The 25,850-nt window shown below is 40.4% G+C and overlaps 1 protein-coding gene across 36 annotated transcripts in view; it reads right to left on the reverse strand.

Moving 5' to 3' along the window:
* Window positions 1-25,850, reverse strand: part of RALYL (RALY RNA binding protein like) — a 674,426-nt gene that overhangs the window by 127,479 nt on the left and 521,097 nt on the right. For all 36 annotated transcript variants that reach the window (XM_070222092.1, XM_070222081.1, XM_070222086.1 and 33 more), the window contains one exon: window positions 22,199-22,274. In XM_070222092.1, the coding sequence (XP_070078193.1) occupies window positions 22,199-22,274 (76 nt within the window). The remainder of the gene's footprint in view (window positions 1-22,198; window positions 22,275-25,850) is intronic.

Here is a 25,850-nt window from a genome sequence, read left to right on the forward strand (position 1 = left end):
AATAAGATAAACCATAGCCTTCAGAAAAATAAGGCACAGTAGAGAGATAAAATAGAATGCGAAATGAAGATCAATATTTGAGGCTAAAGGATTTATAATACTTCTTATTTAACAACAAAAAAAAAGCTAAGCTGTATTTACTAAGGGCCAGGCATTATTCAAAATGCTTTATAAATACTAATTTACTTAAACATCACGATATCTCATTTTACAGATGAGGAGTCTGATACCCAAAGATGCTAAGTATATTGCCAAAGGTCACATAGCTAATAAGTGGTTGAGCTAAGATTTGAATTTAGGCATTCTGGCTCCAAAGTTCAGGAGTTCCTGTCTCACACGCTATGTTGCCTCTCATCAATTTACTTTGTTTGTTTGTTTTGTTTTCTTTTGCTTATATGTGCCTTATGGTGCTGTCACATTTTCTCTCTACTTTCTGTGCTCTACTGAGAAATGGCATTGGGTTTCAGATGTAGTCAACATGCTGGATATTCCCAAACTTAGGTCTCAAGCATCACTCTGTTTACGACTCACAGCTCTAGCTGCCCATCACATCTCCAACTGCAAGTGCCTTTAACTTAACACGTTTCGAACTAAAATTGTCTTCCTGCCTCATTCTGCTCTTCCTTCTTTATCACGAACTCCGTGGCATAAACAGCTACTCAGGTGCCCCAACTAGAAAGACACAATCTGTCTCATTAACTCTTTTCCAAGAGCCCTCACTTTCAGTAGATCCTCCTAATTCTGTTGCTTCTGTTGCCAAAAGCCTCTTCACTCTGTTCTCCCTTTCAGTTCTCATCATCACAGTTCAAGTGGTCATCAACTTTTACGTGGGTTGTTAGAATAATCTCCTAAGGGCACTCCTTCTTTAGGATTTATTTGGAAAAGCCATATCTACTAGCAGAACTATCTTTCTAGGATACAGGTACGATCACGTACTTCCCCTCATTACAAATCTCCGAGTGCTTCTAGGACGCATTTTCTTATAAGTCACCAGAGCTTGGTCAGGAGTGCTTCCTAACTGTTGTCACAGCACCCTGTAACACTTAATCATGGCGTATTAAAAATCACCAGTGTATTTTCCAAGCTCGCTATTCAGACTGCACAGTCCTTGAAGGCAGGAGCTCGCCGTATTTCAAGTACCTAGATTCATGCCTTCTTCATAAGAGGCTCTCAGCAATGATTTCATCAGATGAACTCTCCCTGCCTTACTCCCCCACCCCTACTTTCACTTTTCAACTAAGAGTAAAGTCCAAACCCTTTAATATAACTAAAGGTTCATTCACAGCCTGGTTCTAGTGTCCCTTCCCAGCTTTTCTACCACTTCAGCCTACAGATTCGATGCTCCAGCCAAACTGAGCCAACTGCTCACTGTCTGGGTGGCATCTTCCTTTCTTATATCCCTGTGTTTTGGTGTATATTATGTTTTTTGCAGAAATGACTTCAACCACCTTGTTTTTGTCAGACTAGTGGTTTTTTAGGAATCCAAAGTGCCGTATAAGTATGCTCCCCTACTATATTTATAGGATTTTGTAGTTAAAACTGCTGAAGAGCAACACTGTTTACTACCACCTGATTGATTGTCGGTAGCAATGCCAACCCAGGCCCCCACCTACATTTAAGATGGATGTACCTTAACCAAAGGGTTAAGGATGCAGGTTCTAAAATCAGACTGCCTGAGTCTAGTCCTGTCTCCACCACCTTCTGGCTGTGTGGCCTTGGAAAAGCGAGGCACTCTTCTTTGTGTCTCAATGATCTCATCTGCAAAATGGAGGCAATCATAGACCTAACTCACCGGGCTATTGTGAGAATTAGAAAAATAAATAACTGAATGCGTTAGATATCTAAATTAATTAGATGAGTGAATAAATGTATAGATAAGTAAATGCTTAATAAATGTTAGCCATCATCATTATTATCATGTTTTATCCATGAGTCCTCTGATCCTTGGCTTCACGGCCAGTTAGATCCAGAGAGTCCAGGGTGGGGAATATGTTGGTGTAGCAATCACATATTAGTGAACCATGTTGGGATATGCTGATGAAGATACACAGAAGGCAACAGATGAACACGTGGGTCTGGAACTCAGGCAAGACACCCAGGCTGGAAACAAAGAGTTAGGAGTCACGTCATCAGTGCAGAGTTGGGCTATGCCATCAAAGGAGAGAATGAGGGTACCCAGAAAGAGTGTGTGGAATGGGAAGAAGAGGGTTGAGGAGAGGCATGTGGGATCACTGTCAGGCCTCTAAGTGTGTAGATGCCAGGTCAGAAGGGGCAGGAGAACCATTTAGCTATTTGTATTAACCCGTAACTGGCATGCACCCAGCACAGAGCAGCTGCCCCCCAAATGTGGACCGGGTGAGCAATTCTGTGTCTGGATCTACGTCGCCGGCCTTCAATGTGTTCTGTTAAGATAGAAGTAAATAAAGCAAAGAAGATTTCTCTCTGGAAGTAGCTTGTGTGTGAATAACCTAAGCTAGAAAGGGGGCGAAATGAAGGAGGATTACATTCTAAGATATGGAACAGAGTTAATTTTCCAGGCCAAAACCAGTGTTGAGATGTAGTGATGTTTTAAATCTAGTTTGTCAACCCATGAATGAATGAATTAATCCATTAAAGTGATGGAGGACCTTTTTTTACTGCTTACTTCATTTTATCAAAAAGGACTGATCATCTGCATTTCAAATAGAGTTTTAAAGACGAACATGGGTGCAAACATTTTCTGTAGAGAAGAGCAGTGTGGCTGATTCCTACTGCCCCACCCCTCTCTCCACAAACCCTGAGAACGTCTAATAACGATCGCCACAGCCAGAGCTTACTGTGAGCCAGAGGCTGTGCCAGGTCTGCTCATACATGTAATTTTGACAACAGCAGATGAGAAAACTAAAGTTCAGAAAGATCAAGTAATTTGCTCGAAGTCACACAGCATAGTGATGGAGTCTGAATTTAATCACAGGCCTGACTCCAAAGTCTATACTCTTAGCCTCTGCATTATGCTCTAAGAAAGGGGAAAGAACACAATAAACGCTACACTGGCTGGACCTCTGCTCTATCTGGCCTCACGTGGGGCATGATGGTGGGCCAGGTCATTGTGAGTCAACTATTAGCTAACGGATTGCTCCGTATTTATGAAATAATATGATGTTATTTTTAAAATAGCTTAATAACCTTCTTAAGGATTATAGGAATCTTATTTTGATATTTAAAATTGTCTACCTTTCATTCTTAACCATTTGTAATATAAACACATCCGCATGACATTTCCATCACTCCAAGGCTTTCCGATTTAAACAGGCTATTTTTCAAGGTAAATGTCTAAATGTGAGCCAAAGATGGCGATTTCCATCAAAGATAAGTACTTGTCATGTGATTCCTAGATGTCTCCCTTTACTGAACATTTTGCACATTAAAAAATAACACAATTCTGTCAGTATTCTTAAAAATTCATTTGTTGTCAAAAGATTAAACAAACAAACAAGAGCCTTCTTTATGTAATAGGGACAGGATATTCACAGGTAACTGAAGGTGAGTTTTGTGACCTCCAGAGAAAATCAGAATCCGTCTGTGGAACTTATTCTCTTGGCTATTCTCTTCTCTTCACCTTGAGAGGAAAAACAAAAGCAAAAGCATCGCAGACTCCTGCACCAGCCGACCAGGGACTAAACGCCTAGGGGACGCACCCTTGGAGCTCCCGCTGTGGCAACAAGAGGCTGGTTAGGAAGAAGGAGCTTTCTTTGTGCACAGCTGGGGAGAAGTGCTGGTCTGCACAGGCAGCGACCTCCCCACCTCCATCTGCCAGAAGAAGTCTGAGCAGGACTTGTCAGCCAGCATCCTCAGTAGAACAAGACTCCGAGATACCGTTGTCCACTGACCATGAACAGGCACTCACAGTGAATTCTTGTGCCAAGCCGAGCCCTTTCCACGTGTGGCTACTGACAAGGGTGTAGTGTTATGATGGATGCATGAGGATGCTCCCAAGTGTAGCCTTTTGTGATGTCTTGTCAACAACATTGAGAAATTTGTGGCAAAGCAGAGTTTGGGCTGAGACTGTGATGGGATAGCCTGACGTGGCTAAGAGTGGGAATAATCACTTCCTTAAAACCTTGTATGTGGGGCTGGCCCCGTGGCCCAGTGGTTAAGTTCGCGCTCTCCGCTGCAGGCGGCCCAGTGTTTCGTTGGTTCGAATACTGGGCGCGGACATGGCACTGCTCATCAGACCACGCTGAGGCAGCGTCCCACATGCCACAACTAGAAGGACCCACAACAAAAAAGAATATACAACTATGTACTGGGGGGCTTTGGGGAGAAAACAGAAAAAAATAAAATCTTAAAAAAAAAAAAAGCTTGTATGCTCTAAAGCTGAGAGGTCAAATAAGTTTTAATTTTCATGTCAAGTCTGACTAATTGATGGTGACTGCCGGGAACAACGTGTTGACAGGAATTCTAAAACCTCCCCAGGCTTCAGGGTGTGAGGGGCTGTAATTAACCTACATCTGCCACAGAGATAGGAAAGGAAAGGAGAAGAATGTCCAAATGTGTATTTACCAACTCCGTGCTAGCAGAAGGTGCAGAAATTTTCTCAAACTTACAAAAGGAATAAAGAGGTGTAAAGTCTGCAGCAGACCCCGGATTCCTAGACACGTAGTCCATATGCCAACGTGGACAAATAAGAACGCATTCTTAAGGTCTCATTTATGATAATAGCCAAGATTTTGAATTTGACACGCTATTCTAAGCATTTTAGCACATTGAACTCTTAAAACCCCCTGTGAAGGTGGTGCCATTATCGTTTCTATTTTATACATAGGAAACTGAGACAGAGGGAGAGTGAGTAATTTTCCCAAGATCTTAAAGCTAGAAAGTCATCCAGCAGGATGATAACTCAGGAAGTGTGATTAAGACTTGCAGTTCTTAATATTGTAGCATATTTGTACCATTTTTCCTGTATGTTATTTGCTGGCCATTAAACGAGCATCAAATTCTCCTCCAAGCTGAGGAAAGTCAGGCTCCTTCCCTCCGATGGCGGCATCTGCCTACAATAGGTTCCATCTCTCTGGAGAAATAGAGCTTCCCCTCTACTTCCTGTGATACTTTTCCAAGGGCTTTTGTGGCCAGTGAAATCTCTGCTAAAGGCTCTCAGCAGGCCCCTTGGTGAGTTCCACTTGCAGTTACCACCATCCATGCTCCTAACTCCAGGGACAGACTAAGGAATGGTCGTGGCACCAACCGGCAATCTCCGGCAGCTTTGACACTCAGTCATGACTGTCGCCACATTGGAAATTGAGGCTCAGGGCTCAGCTCCCTCGGACAGGCTGAAACGTCGTTTCATAAATCTACTGGGAGGATTGAAATACAGCAGGTGGAATGCAGGTCAAGTATAAAGAAGAACCTCCTGGCAAAAGAGATCGTTAACCATTGGGAGATCCTCCTGGGAGACCTGAAACTCTTTCTCCAACAGCCCCGGGGGTAGGGCTGAGGGCAGATTCGGCCAATATCTGGCTAGGGCAGAGTATAGGCTCTCCCCCTGGCTCCACTATGATTCCAGAATGAACCTCATCACACCCCACACTGGAAGGGAGTGCACACAACTCTGTGGATCTTTCCATTAAAATAAGAAAAATGATCTTCTGAAAAGAGTTTCTTTCTAACTCAATTATTTTCTGGTTGGAAGATTTGCCATCTCAGTTCCAAACCCATGTAGTAAAAGGAAGTAAATTCAAGAAAAACTGGCAAGGGGCTGCTCGGCTGTCTCTTTCAATTGTCTTATTTAGTTATTTGCTAATAGCTGTTAAATCTTACAGGGAACCAGCACCTGCCAAGAGCACAGCCCGGGAAGCAGGGACTCGCTCACAGCGTTATCCAGTGTCACGTCTCAATCCGCCTGCTCTTTGCAGAATGCTGATGTCATTTATGTCTGTTTTCCCCTCCATTTTAAATAAAGATATCAGAGCCAATACAATTCTGTGCCATCTTTTGATTGCCAGTCATAATAAGTTGTGCAGACTGTGAATGGTGCTAAGTGACATAATACACGTATGCACAGGGCCAGCCCGAGCAGGTTGAGATGAGCAGTTGACTTTTTTTTTTTAAAGATTGGCACCTGAGCTAACATCTGTTGCCAATCTTCTTTTTCTTTCTTCTTGTTCTCCCCAAAGCCCCCAGTTCATAGTTGTATGTTCTAGTTGCAGGTCCTTCTAGTTGTGCTATGTGGGACGCTGCCTCAGCGTGGCCTGATGAGCGGTGCCATGTCGGTGGGCTGCCGAAGCAGAGCACGCAAACTTAAACCACTCGGCCACGGGGCTGGCCGCCAGCAGTTGCCTTTTGTCCTCCCACGCCTCCCTCAGCCCCTGCCTGCCGTCCGCACTCTTCGCCTGTGCGCCACATTCTCATACCGCTCCAGGTCCCAGGGGCAACCTCACCCTCTCCTCCACCTTCTCTTAGTAAAACACTTGAAACCCCTTCGGCCTAAGTCGTAGCGGACGTCTACAATGCTGGAGAACAAGAAGTCATTTTTGCATGTTTTGCCTAACTGTGTTTCTGCCCTCTTCCCAGCGGCAAACTTCTCTGGCAGATAATCTCCTGCCTGAGTTCCTGTCTTGGTAACCTCAGCCCCTCTCAGATTCAGCTCCCCAACCACCCCCTGCTCCCCGTTATTTGAAAAAATTAAACCCTGGCACTTAATGTCAATTTAATGACCTTAACTGCCACATGCTGACAAAACTGTGTGACGCCAATCGTTTGCCTGGATTGCTCACTCTCCCCTCCTCCCAGATTGTGTTGAAAGCTCCACCTGACTGGCAGTGTCCCTCCAGCCCTGCAGCTATCGCTATCTTATGAGTGTGGGCGTCTAATTCCAGGGCCCATCCCCTCCTGGGCTGCTCCCTGAGTTAACAGCAGGATTGAGCCATGACCCCAAACCTGATGGATACATTGTTGTTGAAATCTCCAACAGCCTCCACAAGGCTGAGTCCAAGGGTGAATTATTAGTTAACATGAGCTTTGCAGAGACACTTGACCAATTACTTACTTCTTCCTGAAAACATTTTCTTTACTGGGTTTCATACCAGCCAGCCCCAGCAGAGGCACCTTACTGGTTGTTTCTTTTGAATCACCTTTGCTAGTTCCCGACTTTGAATATTAGTGTGTTCCAGAGCTCAGTCCTTGGAATTCTTCTCTTTTCCATCTTTCCTTATTCCTTTGGTGTTTGTTCTCATCCAGTCTTGTGGCTTCAAGTACCATCTGCATACTGATGACTCACAAATGTGCACATGCAGTCCAGACCCTCGCTGAACTCCAGATTGGGTATTCAACCATCTACGTGACATCTTCACTCAGATGTCTAATAGATAGCTGAATTTTAACATGTCTACAAACTAAACTCCTAATTTCTACCATCCACCTTGGCCTACTCCCACCTCTGCTGTGAGTATTCCTCATCTCACTTTATTGCAACTTCGTATGTCCAGATGCTCAGTCCAAAAACCTTGGAGACATCTATGGTAGATAGATGGCCACAAGCAATTCCTTCCCTCCACCCAGCAAGAGCTGGAGTCTACGTCCTCTCAGCTTATATATGGACTGGCCTTATGACTTGCTTTCATGAACAGAATGTGGCAGATGTGACACAGAGGTGGAACTTTCAACCTGGATTTTATGAGGACAGGCAGCTGCTTCCCTCTTCTTGAACTCAGTCACTATGTAAAATTCTGATCCCTTTGAGACCACTGTGCTGTGAGAAAGTCTAAGCTAACCACATGGAGGGACCATGTGGAGGAAGATGCTCAGCCATCACAGCTGCTCCAGCCGGCCCCAGCTGAGGAACCAGAAATGTAAGTGCAGAAGCCACCTTGGATGCCACATAGAGCAGAACCACTCAGCTGAACCCAGCCGAGATTACAGAATATGCAAATAAGGACTTTTTAAACCAGTAAATTTTATTGAGCGGTAGATACTAATATCCTTGACTCTGTTCTTTCTCTCACAGTTCACATTCAATCTGTCGGTAAGTTTGTTGGCTCTGCTTTCAAAATATATCCATAACATAACCACTTCTTCCATCTCAGCTGCTACCACATTATCTGAGTCACCATCACTGCCTGCCTGTTTTCCCAGGTTCCTCCCTCGTTCTTTCAGAACCTATTCTCAACATAAAGCTAAAGTGACCTTTCAAAATGTATGTCTTTTGCTTAAAACCTTCCAAAAGCTCTCCATTTCGCTCAGAGTAAAAGCCAAAGAATTTCAACAGTCTATACGGCTTTACGTGATTTGGTGGCCCCATGATCTCTCTCCCATTATCCTCTCACCTCCTCCATTTGACTTGCTCCAGAAACACTGGCCTTGCTTTTTCTTAAACATGTGGATACGCTTCTACTTTACGCCCTGTATGCTGGGAGTCCCTCTGTTCAGAATGCTTTTCCTCCAGGTGGAACCTTACCTGCTCAGTACCTCTTCACATCGGGGCTCAGGCACCACCTTCTCGGCCAGGTCTTCACACATCGCCCTATTCAAAATGGCAGCACTTCCCTTCCCATTCCTTATCCCTCTCTCCTTGCTTTCCGTTTTCTATAACGCCTCCTACCTTCTAACTTATGGTTAATTCAATTGCTCATTTTTGTTGATTAGCATTTACCTCACACTCAAAGGCAAGGTCAGGGATTTTTGTCCATTTTGTTGACTTATGTATCCTTTGGGCCCTAAACAGAGTCCAGTAGGTGCTTAATAATTACTTGATGGGTGACTAGATGAGTCACCAGTCACTAGATGGATGACTCCGTTTTTCCTTCTTCCCCACTAGAGCTACTGAGAGTCTCTAATATAGGCTGAATTTGGTCATTCCCTGATCGGGCTGTTAGTAGAGGCTTAGAGATAAGTCATTCCTCCAGGCTGGAGATCACGTGGTCCATTCCAATTGGCCGGGATCAGAAATTCCTCTCCACGTCGCCATCACTCCACAGCAGACTCTCAGGGATGACCCCATGTGAAATACTGATTTTGTCCTTCACTCTTCTGTCTACCAAATTGAGTTGTCTCTAAAATTTGGTTTCTTTCCTGGCTTTTAATAAGTTCTAATGGCTGCCATCCCAAGGTGCCTCATGGAGATCAGATCAATGGATTGCCCGGCTGCCTTTCCAGCCTTTTTCAGTCAATATCCCAGGACTGGAGCTTTGTTCTGGATCTGGGTCTATGGCCAAGGACCTGTGGCTCATTGCCTGGCCCCTGGAAGGCACTCTGAGCACAGACTGTCGGTCTAACAACAGTCTGCCCACGTTTTGCTTCAGCCACACAGAAGGCTGCTCTTTCTTGCTTTTCATTTCTTCAGGTTAACATTTTTAAAAATACGTTTGATTTCTCAGTTAAAATGGATGCCTGATATGACTTACGTCTTTCATAATATCTTTATTTTTTTCATGCCATGTTTTTCAACGTTTTTTACCCTCAATTTAATTCATGTTTTCAAATACTGGTCACACCACGTTTCTTTTCTGAACCCTCTAAACATTGAGATTTGCTATATTGAGTTTAGGCAACAGAGAGTAAAAGCAAAAAGAGAGCGAGAGAAAGACAATCTTCAGCAAATCTGGAAATTAGAAGTTACAATTGTACTTAAATTCTAGAATCCTCACAATTTCACAATAATGTCTTCAGCCTGATGTTGTGGATAGTTTCAGTAAGAATCGGACTTAAAGTGCCCGTAACAGTTGCTAAGCAACTCAAAATGCTATTTCACACATGATTATCTGTATTCTGTGGGTCATCCTCTGTTTCCTTTCTAAACTCAGCTATTGGTTGGTGCATCATTCTCATAAAAAGTGCATTCTGATCCATTTACTGTACTCAGGCTCATCACCATCAGCTGTCCTGCCTTCACGGATTCTCTCTGTGAAGAGTCAGGAACACAGACCCTATGCCCCATCTTGTTGCCATGCCTCTCCCCACCCCCAACCCCCCCATCCCCCCCACCCCCCTTCCTAACCTGGGCCTTATTCAAATGATTCTGCTTCTATTGGTAGCTCACTACACTATGTCCTTTTAAAGCAGCAGCCACAGCAGCAAAGCCGGCTGAAGAGCAACTTTAAACACAAAAAGAGACCATTATTGTCAGGCAGGCGCCACTGTCTTAGCACTGGCTCACTATCCTGTAGTCAGAACTGCCATCACCATGCATTCCTGATTACTTATTTCATCGTACTACTTAAGGGCTCATAAATTTTGATTTTTCCAGTTTTGAAGATTAGATGACTTAGCTGATTTTGCCCTGCACCCGGCTCCCTCCACCCACCCTGCACACTGAGCTCCTAATCCTGATGTGGCCTTGACTGACAGACAGGCGGCTCCTTAGCCCTGGCAGGGGAACTGCCTCTGCGCATCGGGCTGTCGGCCTGTGCTGAATAACCATGGTGACTAAAGGAGTCTAGTTCGAAAGATGAAGGCCTGTATCTGTTTAACTGATTTTGTACCACACCAGGGACAAAAAGTCCAGTGCTTTTTTTTTTAAAGGTATGCTTTTTTGGTGAGGAAGATTGGCCCTGAGCCAACATCTGTTGCCAATCTTCCTCTTTTTTTTTTTCTCTCCAAAGTCCCAGTATATACTTGTACATCCTAGCTGTAAATCCTTCTAGTTCTTCTATGTGGGATGCCACCACAGCATGGCTTGATGAGTCATGTGTGGTCCGTGCCCAGGATCTGAACTGGTGAAACCCAGGCTGCAGAATCGGACGTGCAAACTTAATCACTACGTCATCAGGCCGGCCCTCTGCATGAGTGCTTTTGTGTGATGCTTATTATCTACCACTGGAAAAATCTGGTTTTTAATTATCTCACTCTCCTTTTTTTTTGGTTATAAAATTCTCATTAAAGAAAATTTGCATCAGGTGTTAAAGTTACAAGAAAAATATCATCCATGTTCTTACTGTCCAAAGACGATTACAACTAATATTTTATTCTCCATTTTTTTCTCTGCATATGTTTGTTTCATTTGTTAAATAGTTTTGGTTGTCTGTTTACATAACATATGCTGTTAATATGCAGGCATACCTCGGAGACATTATGGGCTCAGTTCTAGAACACTGCAATAAAGCAAATTTCGCCATAAAGTGATTCACATGAATTTTTTGGTTTCCCAGCACACATAACAGTTATGTCTACACTATACTGTAGTCTATTAAGTGTACAACAGCATTATGTCTAAAAAAATGTATTTACCTTAATTAAAAAATACTTTATTGCTAAAAAATGCTAAGCATCATCTGAGCCTTCAGCGAGTTGTAATCATTTTCCTGGTGGAGGGTCTTGTAAAAAAACGCAATTATCTGCAAAGCACAATAAAATGAATTGCAATAAAACAAGGTATGCCTGTAATTAGATGCTGTTATATATGTTGTTTATATAATTTTGCCTTTCTTCTCTAGTCAAATCTTAAATCTTTTCCCATGTCATTATGAACACTTGGTGAATATTCCATCTAATGGATGTGCCATATCCATTACTGCATAAGAATTTGGTTGGATAAGATTACTCAATATTATAAATAAAAATGCAAAGAACACCTTGGGAATAATTTAATTTAATTTTTTTACATTTTAAAAATATTTAGGATTATTTTCTTAGATATATGTCTGGAAATAGAATTACTTAGTCAAAAGATACGAATATTTTAAGATACTGGATAGATTTTGAAGGAAAATAGGAATAAACTTGTTAATGAAGCACCTATGCCTTACTTGAGTCTCTGGATTAGAAAGTAAATAGCAGCATCTCAAAATGCTAGAAATGGGCATAAACTAAGAAATGGTTTATCTTAACTCCTTCATGTTATTATGAGAGAACTGGGCTAGTTGGCTGGACCCATAGCAGCAGGTACAGGATGTGGGTGCCGGTTTTGGGACTTCAATCCCGTGTTCCTTCTAAGGGCCACTGACATCTTTCAGGACTCAGTGATCCCGACACATAAGCGGAGACTTGGCCAGACAGAAGATATCTCAGACAAATATTAAAGGGCAAACTATACAGCGTCTCAGTTTCGTTTGCAACGTAATATGCTGAGCTCACGACAAGCCCCTTCTCTCTCAATTCCACCTTACAGTAAATATAGATGAATTATATTTCGAAGATCCCTGAGTACTCCGAGTAGTCTGAAATTTAACAATACCAATAAGGATGAATTATCAATCATGTTATCATTCCACTAGAAAGAAATTTTGAAAGTCTGAGTTCACTAATTTCCCAAAGAACTAATTTTCATGAGAACCATTCATCATACATGGCTGATTGATGACCAAGTAAGACTGTGTTCCCCTTCTTGCCCTCATTTGTCTAGACATTGATAAAGGAGGCATTTCTAGCTTCCCTTTTGGTACTTATAACTCAACCAGAAGCACTAGTCTTGCAAAGACACCAAAGAGTTTATGTAATTTTTGCAAGAAAATTGTGGACTAGTTTCTAATTAATGCATTTAAAGCCAACCAAAGCTCACAAACTTACAAACTTCACTTTTTTTACCATGCAAAACTTGCTCATAGTTAAAACTTCAAAAATCTTTCTATAACGCAATATTTTCTATTAGCTTATAATTTTAAAGTATTTTTGAATGTTAATTGACCAGGGAAAAATATACTTTTATAAAGATAAGAGAATCAGTTAATTTTATAAAATACTTACATGTCGTTAAAAAAATCATTCACAAGATAAAGGGAGACAAGATGACAGAGGAAAACGAGCTGTTTGGTTTCTCATTAATCCAATCATGTCTACCTGTATTATAAATACTCATTTCCTCTTTTCTCCTCTCCTCATTTCGTATGGGCTCAGACATTCTTCTACAACGTGGCATTTTTCTTATTACTGGTTTTTTTCCAGTTAGAAGATAAGCAGTCAGTCTGGCCACAAAGCATCCTTGTCTGTGTGATGGGAACATTATGGGAGAAGCCCAGTGCTTCAGAGGAGCCATCAGTGAGGGGGTACACAGCCATAGCCCCTGGGGAAGGGGCGTTATTACAGGAACTGTCCATCTATTTCATATGAGCCCGTCCTTAAATATCACTGTCGATTGTACTTTTAAATAAATTGAGACCAAAACCTACAAACTTAAAACTTAATACTCCCTCCTGAAAATAAGGGAAGAGATTTCCCTCTCCTCCTTCTTCTATTTTAGAAAATTTGTCATTGTAAGGAGTCTCGTCTCTTTCTGAAATGCATCTAAATCCTTTCGAAGGCTACATAAACCTTTATGGCCTAGGCAAGCCTTTTGTCTAGGACCAGGGTGCCATCTCTTTGACATGTAAGCACCAAGGGAAGTAGCAGCCCCATCTCCCAGTGTCTGTGGGAGGGTAGGAGGCTAACCTAGGTGTTCCAAGTGCAAGAAGTGTTTTTGTTTTCTTACAGTGTACCTTTGAAAGGCCAATATTTGACCCATCAAGAACATTCAATTAGTCTAGTCTTTGAGGGTTCATTTTTTTTTTTTTTTTTTAGCAGGTAAAGATTCATCCTGAGGTAACATCTGTTGCCAATCTTCCTCTTTTTTTTTCTCCCCACAGCCCCAGTGGATGGTTGTGTATCCTAGTGGTAAGTCCTTCTAGTTCTTCTGTGTGAGCCGCTGCCACAGCATGGCAACTGATAGACAGGTGGTGTGGTTCTGTGACAGGGAAATGAACCCAGGCTGCCGAAGTGGAGCACACTGAGCTTTAACCACTAGGCCATCAGGGCTGGCTCAAGATATGAAAAGTTTAATATTCTTTTGGATAAAACCAACTTTCAGTTAGTTGACATAGATGGTCACCCCACTTAAGGTGAATTTATGATGAACTACGCATGGGAAAGGGTCCTGTCAGATCCTCCTTCTTGAGGACTCGTTATTGTTTATCCTGAGAACATATATGGAATGGGTTATATCTGCTTCATTATTTAAAGGGTGAGATTTACTTCTGCCTTTGCGATTTCTTAGTAGATCAGCTATGATGCACATCACATTCTGGGTTAATATTTATTTTAAAAAGTGCTTTCTTTGTCTACTACCTTTGTGGAGAGAAATTCTGGGTTGGGAGAAGATTTGGTCTTTAGTTGTATTAACAGTGTAAAGAAAGGGTACCACTCCCACACTGAAGAATTTTTAGTCTTTAATTTGATTTGTCTAGAAACAAGACTTTAGACACATTTCAATTTCTTTCATCCTCCCGTCCATGTAGCCTTGTGGAATGCGGAACATCCTGGAATTTTGAACTTAATGTGTGGATTGAGAAGACAGAGGGACAAGAGCCCTTGAGGGGCAAAAGGGACTGATTTAACTCTTCTTACAACCAACTTATAAATATATCTTAGGTTGCAAGCTCAAGGTCCTAAATTCTTTACCTGGGGTTGAGGGCTGTCCTAAAATAACAGGTCACTGGATCTAAGGATAATGATCAGAAAAACCAAAATAATGAAATCAGCAGTGACAGTGAAGACACTCCACCTTGCGAGCATGCAAGAGCATTGTCTTTTGGGAGATAAAATCTGGAAAGCACCTTCCTCCCAGGCAGGGAGCACGCAGGCAACGACCCAGCAATATGAGACTCCCACCACCCTCCTGCGCTGCGGTGGGGACCAGCAGTGTTAGTGTCAGTGTTCTAACTTGAATACCCCAGCATGCAAAGCATGAAGTAAGAAACAAAGAGCATAGAGCACAAAAGGCCATCACACTGGAGTCCTGCTGATGAGGAGGCCTTGGTCCAACAGAAAACCCCATGTTCACAACTGAAAGAAAGCAACTATTTCATGAGAGGCTGCAGTGCTGAAGTACAGGAAAAGTACCAGCTACAAGAAAAGATCTGCATGTCTTCATTTGTACCCGGCAACAGTGAGGATGGGGTAAAATTTCAGCCCCTTCTATCCCAGGCTAGGTTGACCACTGCTTTCCCATTTCTCCCCACCCCAGAGGAGGGGTATCAAGTAACAGATCAAGAGGCCCCTATGTGAAAGGCTATAAATGTCCCAGCAGGGTGTTTTTCTTCCAGTCCTTGGGGCTGGGTAGACAAGCCAACCAAGGGGTCAGGCCGTCTCGCTTTCCGTCTCCTCTCAGAATGCAGCTGTGTGGGGAATTTAAATCCTGGCTGCTATGCAGATCTAGACACCTTGGAACATCACTCTTTTTTGAGTTTTGTGCAGTTTGTCACAAGATAGTAAACTGCCTTGGGAGAAGCAGAAAGGAAGACTCTGTGGCTTGTTCTACTGCAATTTATCCTTGGCTTTTACTAAGAAACTTCATAAGAAAATTCCATTAGTTTAAAAATATTGTGCGTGTGTGTGTGTGTGTGTGTGTGTGTTGTATAACTTCTACTGAGGGTAGTATCTATTGTGCTGTTTAGATGATTGCACATGCGATAAGTTTCTCTCAGAAGAGAGAGTTAAGGAAAAAAGATAGTTTCTGATCCCAGATTGGAATGCTCTCTTTTAATAGATGGTTATATAAATCATCATGTTCCTCCTCCTTTTTGCTTTGGCTGCCAGGAACCCAATAGCTAAGTCTGCTGCTCACCTGTAATGCCTATTATTCCATAAGTTGTCTAAATCTAATTTGCCTGATGCTACCTGCTCACTCCACTCCCAACTCCCAGCTCATTCTTGGCTCTTATTATTTACCTCTTTTTAAAATTGGTTGCATGGTTTGCTTCCTTTGATTTTTACCATAAATTACCTCAAATCAAACTAATAGAACTGTAGTCTTTCAAAAAGCCTTTGAGATGGATTCTCTGAATTAAAGAATTGCACCATTTAGTCTCCCTTTACTGCTGCCGTGTTCTTTACATATGCAAGAAGATACTCATGAATATTTATGCCTTAAAAAAAATAATGGAGAACTGCAAATAGGCCATTCTTTAACCTAGCAGAGAATTGCCTGCAGCAGAACTATTTTAATGGGTATCGTGTCAGCATTTCTTTAAACATTTTAAATTAAAAGGTTTATAAATTACATTTGCTTAGTGTTGAAATATGAGGGACATACTATAAGTAAACATCATCTTTAAAAAATATATCTCTTCTTTAGGCAGTGATGGGTAATGTTAACCTGTTTAGTTGACTGTGTGAATTTTAGCAACATTATCATAGCTCCGGGCTCCTTTAAAATTACTTCTTAAAATACTTTATTATTGACCTTTTTCTTTGAATAATCATAATAATGAGAATAACTAAAATGTGTAGAGCATCTCCAAGAGTTCCAGGCTCCTTAAATAGATCGTCTTTCAGGAAACCTTTATTCTTCCTTTACGCAGCTGAGGAAGCTAAGGAACAGGAGGTCCAATACAGACCACTGGTAAGGCTGCGCCAGTTTTAGGAGCCAGGCCCGCCTAACACCCTTTCCACCGAATATAGTCATACAAAACATTTGCGCAGCTATAAACCATCAACAAAGGGAATGTTTGGGACCTTTTCAGGTTCGACCGCATTTCAATATTCCCTTGGGAAGCGTGAGTGAAAGAGAACTCACCCTCAATTACCCAGATGTATGGATATTCCGCTTTGAGTTTTAGAAGTGGACATTTATTTTGTATCTTCTCTTGTGGATATTGGCAGCTACATTTTTCTGTGTCAGTAATTTGATTGCCTAGGAAAGGCTGGACCCAGAGCAAAAAGAGACTGCAATCGCTACACAGACCCAGCAACAACATACTTTGAAACTGAACCTCATAGGCATGTCAGTGCTCGGGCTTGTGTCTGTTTCAGAAGCACAGGATGCATCAGCATTTCCCTCTCCTCCTCACACTCGGGTCAAAAATCAAGGGTCCATTCCTAGATGGCTTTCGGAGTGGGCTCACCTGGCGAGGCAGGTGAAATGGAACCTGTACGAAGGGAGGCATTGACATTGGAAGTGTTAAGCATCTAAAAGTGAATGCGTATTATCCTTGACATTATAAAAGGAGACAGAGAATACATAAAATAATCAACAGCTAATCAGTAAACATTTCTCAGCAAAAAGAGCAAGTCAAGGAAGTGGATACTTTTCCTCTATATTTGATTTTTGCTATTTACCATTACCTGAAATTAGCTTCCATTGTTTCGTTTCTATTGCCAAGGCTGTAGGGGACATTTTGGGTCACCTGAAGATGTGCGAGAGTCACCATGAAAGACAATAATAGAACTCACGTAGGTCCAGTGGTAAACAAATCACCAGAGCTGTTTTGCTGCAGTCACCTTACTTGGCCTGTGCTCTGAAAATTTTTGATCACTGAAGTTGTCATAATACAACCTGCATTCACGGCTACCACCGCCAATTGTGGTGATCTTAAAATGGTGATACTATAAGTTATGCTTTAGACATCTTAAGGAGTCTTGAGGTTGCTTGCAGTGACAATCTTGATTGTCATGGTCATCTGTGTGGGGTGGCAGGGTTGCTATGAAAGGCATCTGTATAACAGCCATAAAACCCTATTTGGATGGGATACTTAGTAATATCCATGCAATGAGTGGGATGAAACTGGATGTTTTATGTGTCTTACTGAGCTGTGCTCCCCGTGACTGGAGGGCTGCCTCTTGGTGAATGAAAACCTGGACTTGTTCAGCTCTGATAAACATTATCTTTGTTCTCTGCTTATTGGCTTTACTTACATCAGAGAGGAAAGATCTGTCTCCCTTTACATGCACAAGCAAAACCATCATACAATTATTCTCCTTTAGCAATTATTTAGCATTAATTGGAACTTGGCATTCTGGGAAATTCACTTCCTGGGGGAGAATTATTACCTTAGAGCACTATAGACACTGTGTAAAGTACGTTGCACATTCGAAGCAGCAATTTATTAAAAGTTACAATATTTTCCCTAGAGAATGGATTTGCTATTCACTATTGGGGCTAGGTCTAATATTTATGGAATGTTCACAAATGATTAATTATGTTTCATTTACAAATAGCCTCTAATGGGAGACATTTTTATTGCAAGTGCTATTTTAATGAATTGTCTGTCTTTATAAATTCGTGTCCAAGACTGAAATGATTTCTTTTTGCTTCCTTCCCCACCATCAGAGCCCGCTGCTGCATATCATGACCTTCCTCTTTCTCCTATCAGAATCACGTGATCCTTCCCCTACTTGCCTAAGCTAGAAATCTTGGACATATCTGTGACTCTCACTCTTTCTTACACCCCATGTCCAACCACTCACCATATTCAAATGGTGCCTTGTTGCCTGCAGAATGAAAGCCAAATCTCCTTAAGCTGATGAGCAGGCACTTAGAGATCCTCATATCCAGGCTGCCACATTGTTCCAGTTACTTGTTCTCCAGCAAGTAGGCTATCATAGTTCCCACCAGGAGACATTCTTCTTTATCTTGGTGCCTTTGCCTTGGCACACATTTTCTTTGCCCCCATGCCCTTCTTTCCCTTTGTATGCTGAATGAAGGCCTGCTCACTCAGAAGCTGGCTCAGTTGTCATCCAGATTTTCACTCTCTTCCCCTAGGCAGAATCAGTTAACTCTCATTTATTTTCTTATAGAACTATATGCATATTTTATTTATGTTCCTTAATTATATGTGCATAAGACAGTAAATATTTTGAAGCTTTTCTATGTTTTTAAAAAAATTTTGTGTCTTCTATGCGTACCATGTTAATTAAACCACATGATAAACACTCAGTGAAGGTTTTTTGGCTAAACTAAAAGTCCTATTAAAATAAATTACAAAGCTGGGGCTGGCCCCGTGGCCGAGTGGTTAAGTTCGCGCGCTCCGCTGCAGGCGGGCCAGTGTTTCGTTGGTTCGAATCCTGGGCGCGGACATGGCACCGCTCATCAGACCACGCTGAGGCGGCGTCCCACATGCCACAACTAGAAGGACCCACAACGAAGGCTACACAACTATGTAGTGGGCGTCCCACATGCCACAACTAGAAGGACCCACAACGAAGAATATACAACTACGTACCGGGGTGCTTTGGGGAGAAAAAGGAAAAAAGTTTAAAAAATCTAAAATAAATAAATAAATAAATAAATGACAAAGCAAAGTGACGCCTCAGTGGGTACTCCATGTGGTTGATGATGGAGATACAATGGACATAAGGAAGACGACAGTCTGATGGCGTATAATTTACATCTATTTACGGAGCGAATAGACGCAAAGACATAGCCGTTTGGAGGCAAGGCAGAGGTGACCAATAACTGTAAAAATATTCTACTTTTATTTCGTTATCGTCTCTCCCTGCCTGGCAGCCTTGGCATCTTCTGTGCCATCTGCCTAGAAGCACAGCTACCACAGTGCTAAACCATAGCAGGTCGACAGTGCACATGTCTCATGTCTATGAGTGAATGAACAATGAAATCGTTCCAGCACTCATTTTACAGAGAAGGGAACAGACCCAAAGATGCAAAGAACTGCAAAGTAGAAACCAGCCCTTTTCAAGCTGCTACCACGTTCCCTACCCTGAGTCAGGTACTTTCACCCCAATTATGCAATCTTACCCTATCAAGAAAATTATGCAACTATTGTGTTAGATAAAGAACTTGAAGTTCAAAATCTGCGCCCTCTGCTCACACAAATAGGCGGTCGCTCTCATTCTTGGGCTGTGTATAGTGTATAGTCTTTCCTTTGCCACCTGCTGGTATGGGATTTGTGGACAGAAATATAACTGACCATTGGTTCTCGTGGGCAGGAATCTCTGCTTTTTATCATCGTATTGTTTAAATGGTAGCAGGTGAGTAAACATGGGGAGCTGTGGTCTAGTGGCAAGATCATTAGACTTGAAGGCTGAAACCCAGAGTTCAGTTCCCAATCGTGTTATCTGACTTTGGGTGAATCCTTTATTGTCTTGGAAACTTAGTTTTCTCGTCTATAAAGTAAAGCACATAATAACAACCTTGCAGAGTTCTGTAGTGAACAGACGAATAATGACTCTGAAAACGCAGTTTGTCTACATAAAAGTAAGGTATCACGGTTATTAAGCTCCTGTAGGAATGAGAAAGCGTGTATAACAGGGCTTTCTCTGCTGCACGTTCACTCCTTTTTTTCTCTCTGTTATTGTTTTGAAATTTGAGTGCACCCCAGCCTCATCTGTGTAGACAGATGAAAACAGGATAAATAAACATCTCCCCACTAATGTGATTTGTGTACAATATATCAGATTTAAATGAACTTCTGTTTCTAATTCTTTTGAATTCACAATTCAACATTACTTAGTAATAGAGAAATAACAGTTAAAAAGACATTTGCTTCTTGTCATAAACTTCTATTCTCATAAAAAAATCAAAACACTCCAAGAACAGGGAAAATAGGAAAATTAACATCATTACACAGATAGTGGTAACTCTTTCATGAGAAAAAAAGCTATTGCCAGCTTGTTTTGTTAATACTTGAAAATGCGACTTTTCAAATCTTCTGCATTAGCTGCAGCTCCACACATACATTTAAAAATAAATTTGATCAAAAATAATTTGCATTTCTCTGTTTTATAAACATTGTTCTTTACCTCAAAAAAGGTACAGAAAGTATCATTTGCCTTTTGTTGATCACTTTCTCTCTGACCTTTAACATCAGTACTGCCTTATGACCAATTATCAACATTTTTCAAGTCCTGTAGCTTTCCATCTTTCTATATCTTTTTTATTAAAATTAAATAAATTGACATAGCCAAAATAATAAGAACAATTAAGATATATCTCCAATATATCTTTTAAGATCTCTCATGGCCATACATTAGAGAGCCCCAGGGTGTTAGGTGTGGAACTCATCTAGTTCCAACCCTCTTATTTTTTACTTCAGGAAATGAAGCAATGAGTAGCTGAAAAGAAGATATGCTAGTTTTCAGAGAACAAAGAAAATGAAAGGGCTCCAAGCTATCTTTTGAGCATTCTTCTTACTTCACTACATCGGAACACAATCAGTCTTAACATGTATGATTCAATTCTCCTTTATCCAAATGTATCAAGAAAAAAGGGGGCCTTGCTTGACACTCACATTAGCTCTTTGGATGCAGACACTGATGGAATGATGTGTGTCTGGGAGAGGACCAAATAAATTGGATGATAGGAGATCTCAATAGCCTGGAACAATTGGCTAAATCTAACAAAAGGGAATTTAACAGAGATAGATGCAAAGTCAGCACTTACAGTACAAAAACCAATGGCAAAAGTACATGAAGTGTGACATATGGCTTAACAGCAAAACACGACGTTTTTTTCCAAAAGTAGTTATTTTTAAAGAATCGAAAGTTCCAGGAGTTTACTCTTGTCTTCTTCCCCAAATCAACTGATTTTTAAAAATCTAATAGAAGTATATGTAGAACAATAAAGATGCTAAATATAATCTACTCTAGCCACCTAGAATTGAGATTATAGATGTGGACACTGATAAATTTGGGCATGTAGAGAGAAAAGCTCAGAGTATTAAACTGACTCAGACTGAAGTATATTAGGAAAGGTTAAAGGAGTTAGATATGTCTCTCTGAAGAAGAGATGGTCTGCATTTGACGTTTTGGAGAAATGAGGATGAAAGGAACATGTACTTTGTAACAAAAGAGACTGAACGACCAGGTGGAAAGAATTCAGTGTGGCATCAGAAAACATGAGTTTGAGTATTGGTGTCATTATTTACCAATGCTGTGACCTACGGAAAATCTCTAAGAAGCTTTATATCAGGTTCTTGATCAATATGATGAGAATAGCAATATCTACATTGCAGGATTTTGTGAAAATTTAATTAGAACACACGTAAAACACACACAGTACACGGGATGCAGTAGTCAACAAATATTGACCTTTCCACCACTTGTCAAGTAGAATCATTAGAGATTTTTATTAGATTTTATTAGAAAATATCTTGTGGAAGGATTGTTTAAGCAGAGATGAGAAAGTTAGGCTTCCAATATCCCTGTCAATGCTGCGTGATACATTTATGTTTTGACCACCAATATTTTGTTGTTCAGTCATGGGCAGCATAACGATGCTTCCATCAATGAAGGACCACATATACGACGGTGGTCCCCTAAGATTGGTACCATATAGCCTAGGTGTGTAGTGGGCTATACCATTTATGTTTGTGTAAGTACATCCTATGATGTTCACATAATGACAAAATCACCTAATGCATTTCTCAGAACGTATCCCTGTTGTTAAGTGACACACGACTGTACCTTATGCCAGTGAAGATTGTTCTTCAAAATATTTGATGCTTTACAGGTTTTATCGCCTTTCAAAGTAGCAAAAAAATTTTCACAACTACATATAGCAAAATAGTATTTGCATACTTACCTATAAAGTGCAGAAAGGGGCCTCTTGTTTCCAGGTTTTGGTCTGTATGGTTTGGGTTCCCCTGCCATGTTGATATCTAAAAGCATAAAATAAAATATCACTGATTAAGAAAATATTAAACCATTTGAGAAAAGTAAATCATGGAGTTTTCTTTTCTTTTTTGCCATTTGCCTATGCAAATGTTGCATGTCACTCAAGTGTTTAAGGAGCCCCTGCTCAAGGCTGGGCCGTTTTTGAGACTCATCATGCACAGACAGATTAGATCCACACCCTGTGGACCTTAGTTTCTACTGAGGTAGATGGACAGTAAGCAGCAAACATAATAAATAGGAAAATATATAACATATGAAAAAAGAAAATGTTGATCAAGAGAAGAATCAGGAATGCTTACTATAAATGAAGAGAGAGAGAGAATGAGGTATCCTTCTGATTTGGATTTTTTGCCAGGAGTGTCTCAGTTTTTGCACAGACATTTACGTGAGACTCGGCTTTGTTCATAAGAGAAATTTTCCTCTCATGTAGAGAAGGAACATAGAAGGGTGGAGTTGTAAAGCAGCCCAGGTTTACTGAGAGAATGCAAAGTGCACGCAGCAACTGGAATGTGCAAGTATAGAATTCTAGGATGGGCAGAAAAAGAAGAAAGCACCCCTTTGTCTTCATGAACTGAAAATGTGACGGTCTCTAAGATAGGTAAGAAGATGTTTAAAGGGACAACAAAACAGCATGCACATACAACTGGTCAGCCTCAATCTTTAAAAAATGTAATTAATTTCTTAAAAAATTAGAATGTTGAGTGGCAAAGGTCAGGAAGTGACATAAACAACTAGATTTAGTGAAGTTAAAATTTCCAACGGATAATAGAAAGGAAAACCTAAAGAAGCAAACTTCAAGGGAAGCTTTGAAAGAAGTGATGGACATTATTTTGACAGAAAAGAAAGTAAGACTTCTACGTCTTGTACAGTGGACTAAATACACTGAGCCACCCATCCCTAGAAACAAGTAAAATTTCTAGATAAAATATAAAATGTCTTTTTAAAAAAGACAACATCAAGCTAGCAAGAAAGTAAAGAAAGCTAGCAAGAAAGTTCAGAGAAGCCTACATGTGGGTGAAAGCAGGAACTCAGATGCAAGTGGAACACTGAACCTGCCTTGTTCCTCAAGGACATTTGTTGGGGCCAGAACTTGAGCTCTAGTTTCCACGTTTGGTGGGTCAGAGGGGACAGGAGACAGTGTCCACATTAAAGGATATGAAACATATGATTATCTCATTCAACATCCATATGTGATAAAACCCTTAACTAGGAAGAGAAGGAAACTTCCTCCTTCCACCTAATAAAGGATGTCTACAAAAACCTATAGAAAACATCATACAATGGTGAGATATTGGACACATTTTCTTTAAGATCAAGGAATTTGAAAGGGCATCCACTGTCACCATCTCTATACAACACTGTCCTGGATATCCTAGCCAGTGAAGTAAGACAAGAAAACAATATCAGAAGTGGGAAAGAAGAAAGAAACTGCCATAGTTGCCGATAACATAAAAACTCCAAAGCATCCACAGATTATTACAATTAATAAGAAAGTTTAGTAAGTTTGTTGGATTCAAAGCCACTATACAGAATCCAATTGTGTATCTCTACACAGAAATGTATATTTTTAAATATAATTTTAAAAGACATCATTTATATAGTATAAAACTACAGTACCTAGGGACAAATATATTACAAAATTTTAAAAAACATTTACGGAGAAAATTATAAAACTGTATTGGAAGATTTTTACAGTAATCTTACATAAATACAGAGAAATTGGAACTTGATACAATAAATATGTCAACTTTCGCCAAGTTGACTTATTGGTTTCATATAATTCCAATAAAATCCCCAAATATTCTTTTTGTGTCTTTGTGGAGTTTAATTCTAAAATTTATATGATCTAGCAAAGGGTCAAAAACCACCATGATACACCTGGGAAAAAAACAAACAAACTTGCCTCATCAAGATTTATTTTAAAGTTATAGTAACTATAGCATTGGTACAAAGGTAGAAAATGAACCAACGGAGCAGAGTAGGGAGCCCTCAAGTTGACACACACATATATGGATACTTGAATTATGCCAGAGCCAGCAAAGCAGAAGAGTTAGTAAAGGATAGACTTTTGATGCTATAACAATTAGTTTCCCACAAGGAGAAACATGAAATTGACTTCTACCTTGCACCATACAAGAAATCAATTACTATTGGAATAAAAACCTAAATGTGAAAGGCAAAAATACAAAGCTTTTAGGAGGCAATACAGTAGAATATGTCTATGAGATTAGAGTATGGAAGGATAATCTTAAACCAAATGTAAAAAGCACGAGCCTTAAATATAAGATTGATAAATTCTACTATATTAAAATTAAGAATTTCTGCTCATCAATAGTCACATAAAGACAATGAAAAGAAAAGCCACAAACTGGATGAAGAAATCTTTGACTAAGCATTTGTTTCTGGAATATATAAAGGTCTCGTTCATATGTTAGGAAAAAAAGACAAACCACCAAATAGAAAATTGAGTAAAAAACTAGTAAAGGCACTCTGTAGAAGAGGGAATATGAATGCTGACCACACACATGAAGAGACAGCCAACTTCATTAGTAACAGAACATCAAATCAAAACACTGAAAGTCTAATATCAAGAGTTAACGTGGTTTTGAAACAACTGGAATGTGTGTACCTTGCAGGTACAAGCATAAATTGTTACAACTATTTTGGAAAATAAGTTGTCAGTGTCTAATAAATTTAAAACGCTCAAACCCTATGAACTAGGAGGTATGCACCTAAAGAAACTCTTGCAAATATGACCCATAAGAAATGCACAGGAATGTTCACTGCAGTACACTAAAAATAGAAAAAATTCTTGGAGAAAACAGAACTATCTCACTGACAGTAACTGGATAAAGGAATTGTGATATATTTACAAAATGGAATGCTTTACAAGAGTTTAAAAGAAAAGGGGGGAGAGAGAGACTTAGAGATAAAGGCAACAACACTGATGCATTGATACATCTCAGGAACATAACATTGAGCACAAAATGATGTCATGGAAAAACACTGACAGAACGAATCCTTTCATGTCAATTAAAATTCAAATTTAAATGATACATTGCATAGGAAGGAAAATGCACGTAATAATACTAAAGAAAAGAAAGCAGAGATAAACAATGAACTCAGGATGAAGGTTACCAATCAAGGGTTAGAAAAAGGTGGAGGACTTAGGAAGGACATCCAGGGGACTTTAAAGCTAATCGTAATGTGCTATTTCTTATACTCGGAGGTGGGAATATGGGTTTGCAATACAGCATCTTTTTTTATAACAAATATATCATAAAGTTTATTTTCTATGTCCTTAATGACTAATGAAGAACTTTAAAAATGGGAACACAGACGGTAAGTTGTACATTATAAATCTTCAGAGGCAGTGGGTTTTGGTGAACAAGTGGTTTCAGCAGAGGCTATGACAAGGGAAATAGTAGGAAAGAAGAGCAATTGGAGGTAGGTTGATTACTGGATGTGAGAATCTTATTAGAGACCCCAATTCGAACTTTACAATGAATTTGATGGGATATAATTTGAGGTTCTGAGTAGAGGACAGTCCTGAGAATGAA

The sequence above is a fragment of the Equus caballus genome, chromosome 9, assembly GCF_041296265.1.
Source record: "Equus caballus isolate H_3958 breed thoroughbred chromosome 9, TB-T2T, whole genome shotgun sequence".
Classification (NCBI taxonomy): Eukaryota; Metazoa; Chordata; class Mammalia; order Perissodactyla; family Equidae; genus Equus; species Equus caballus.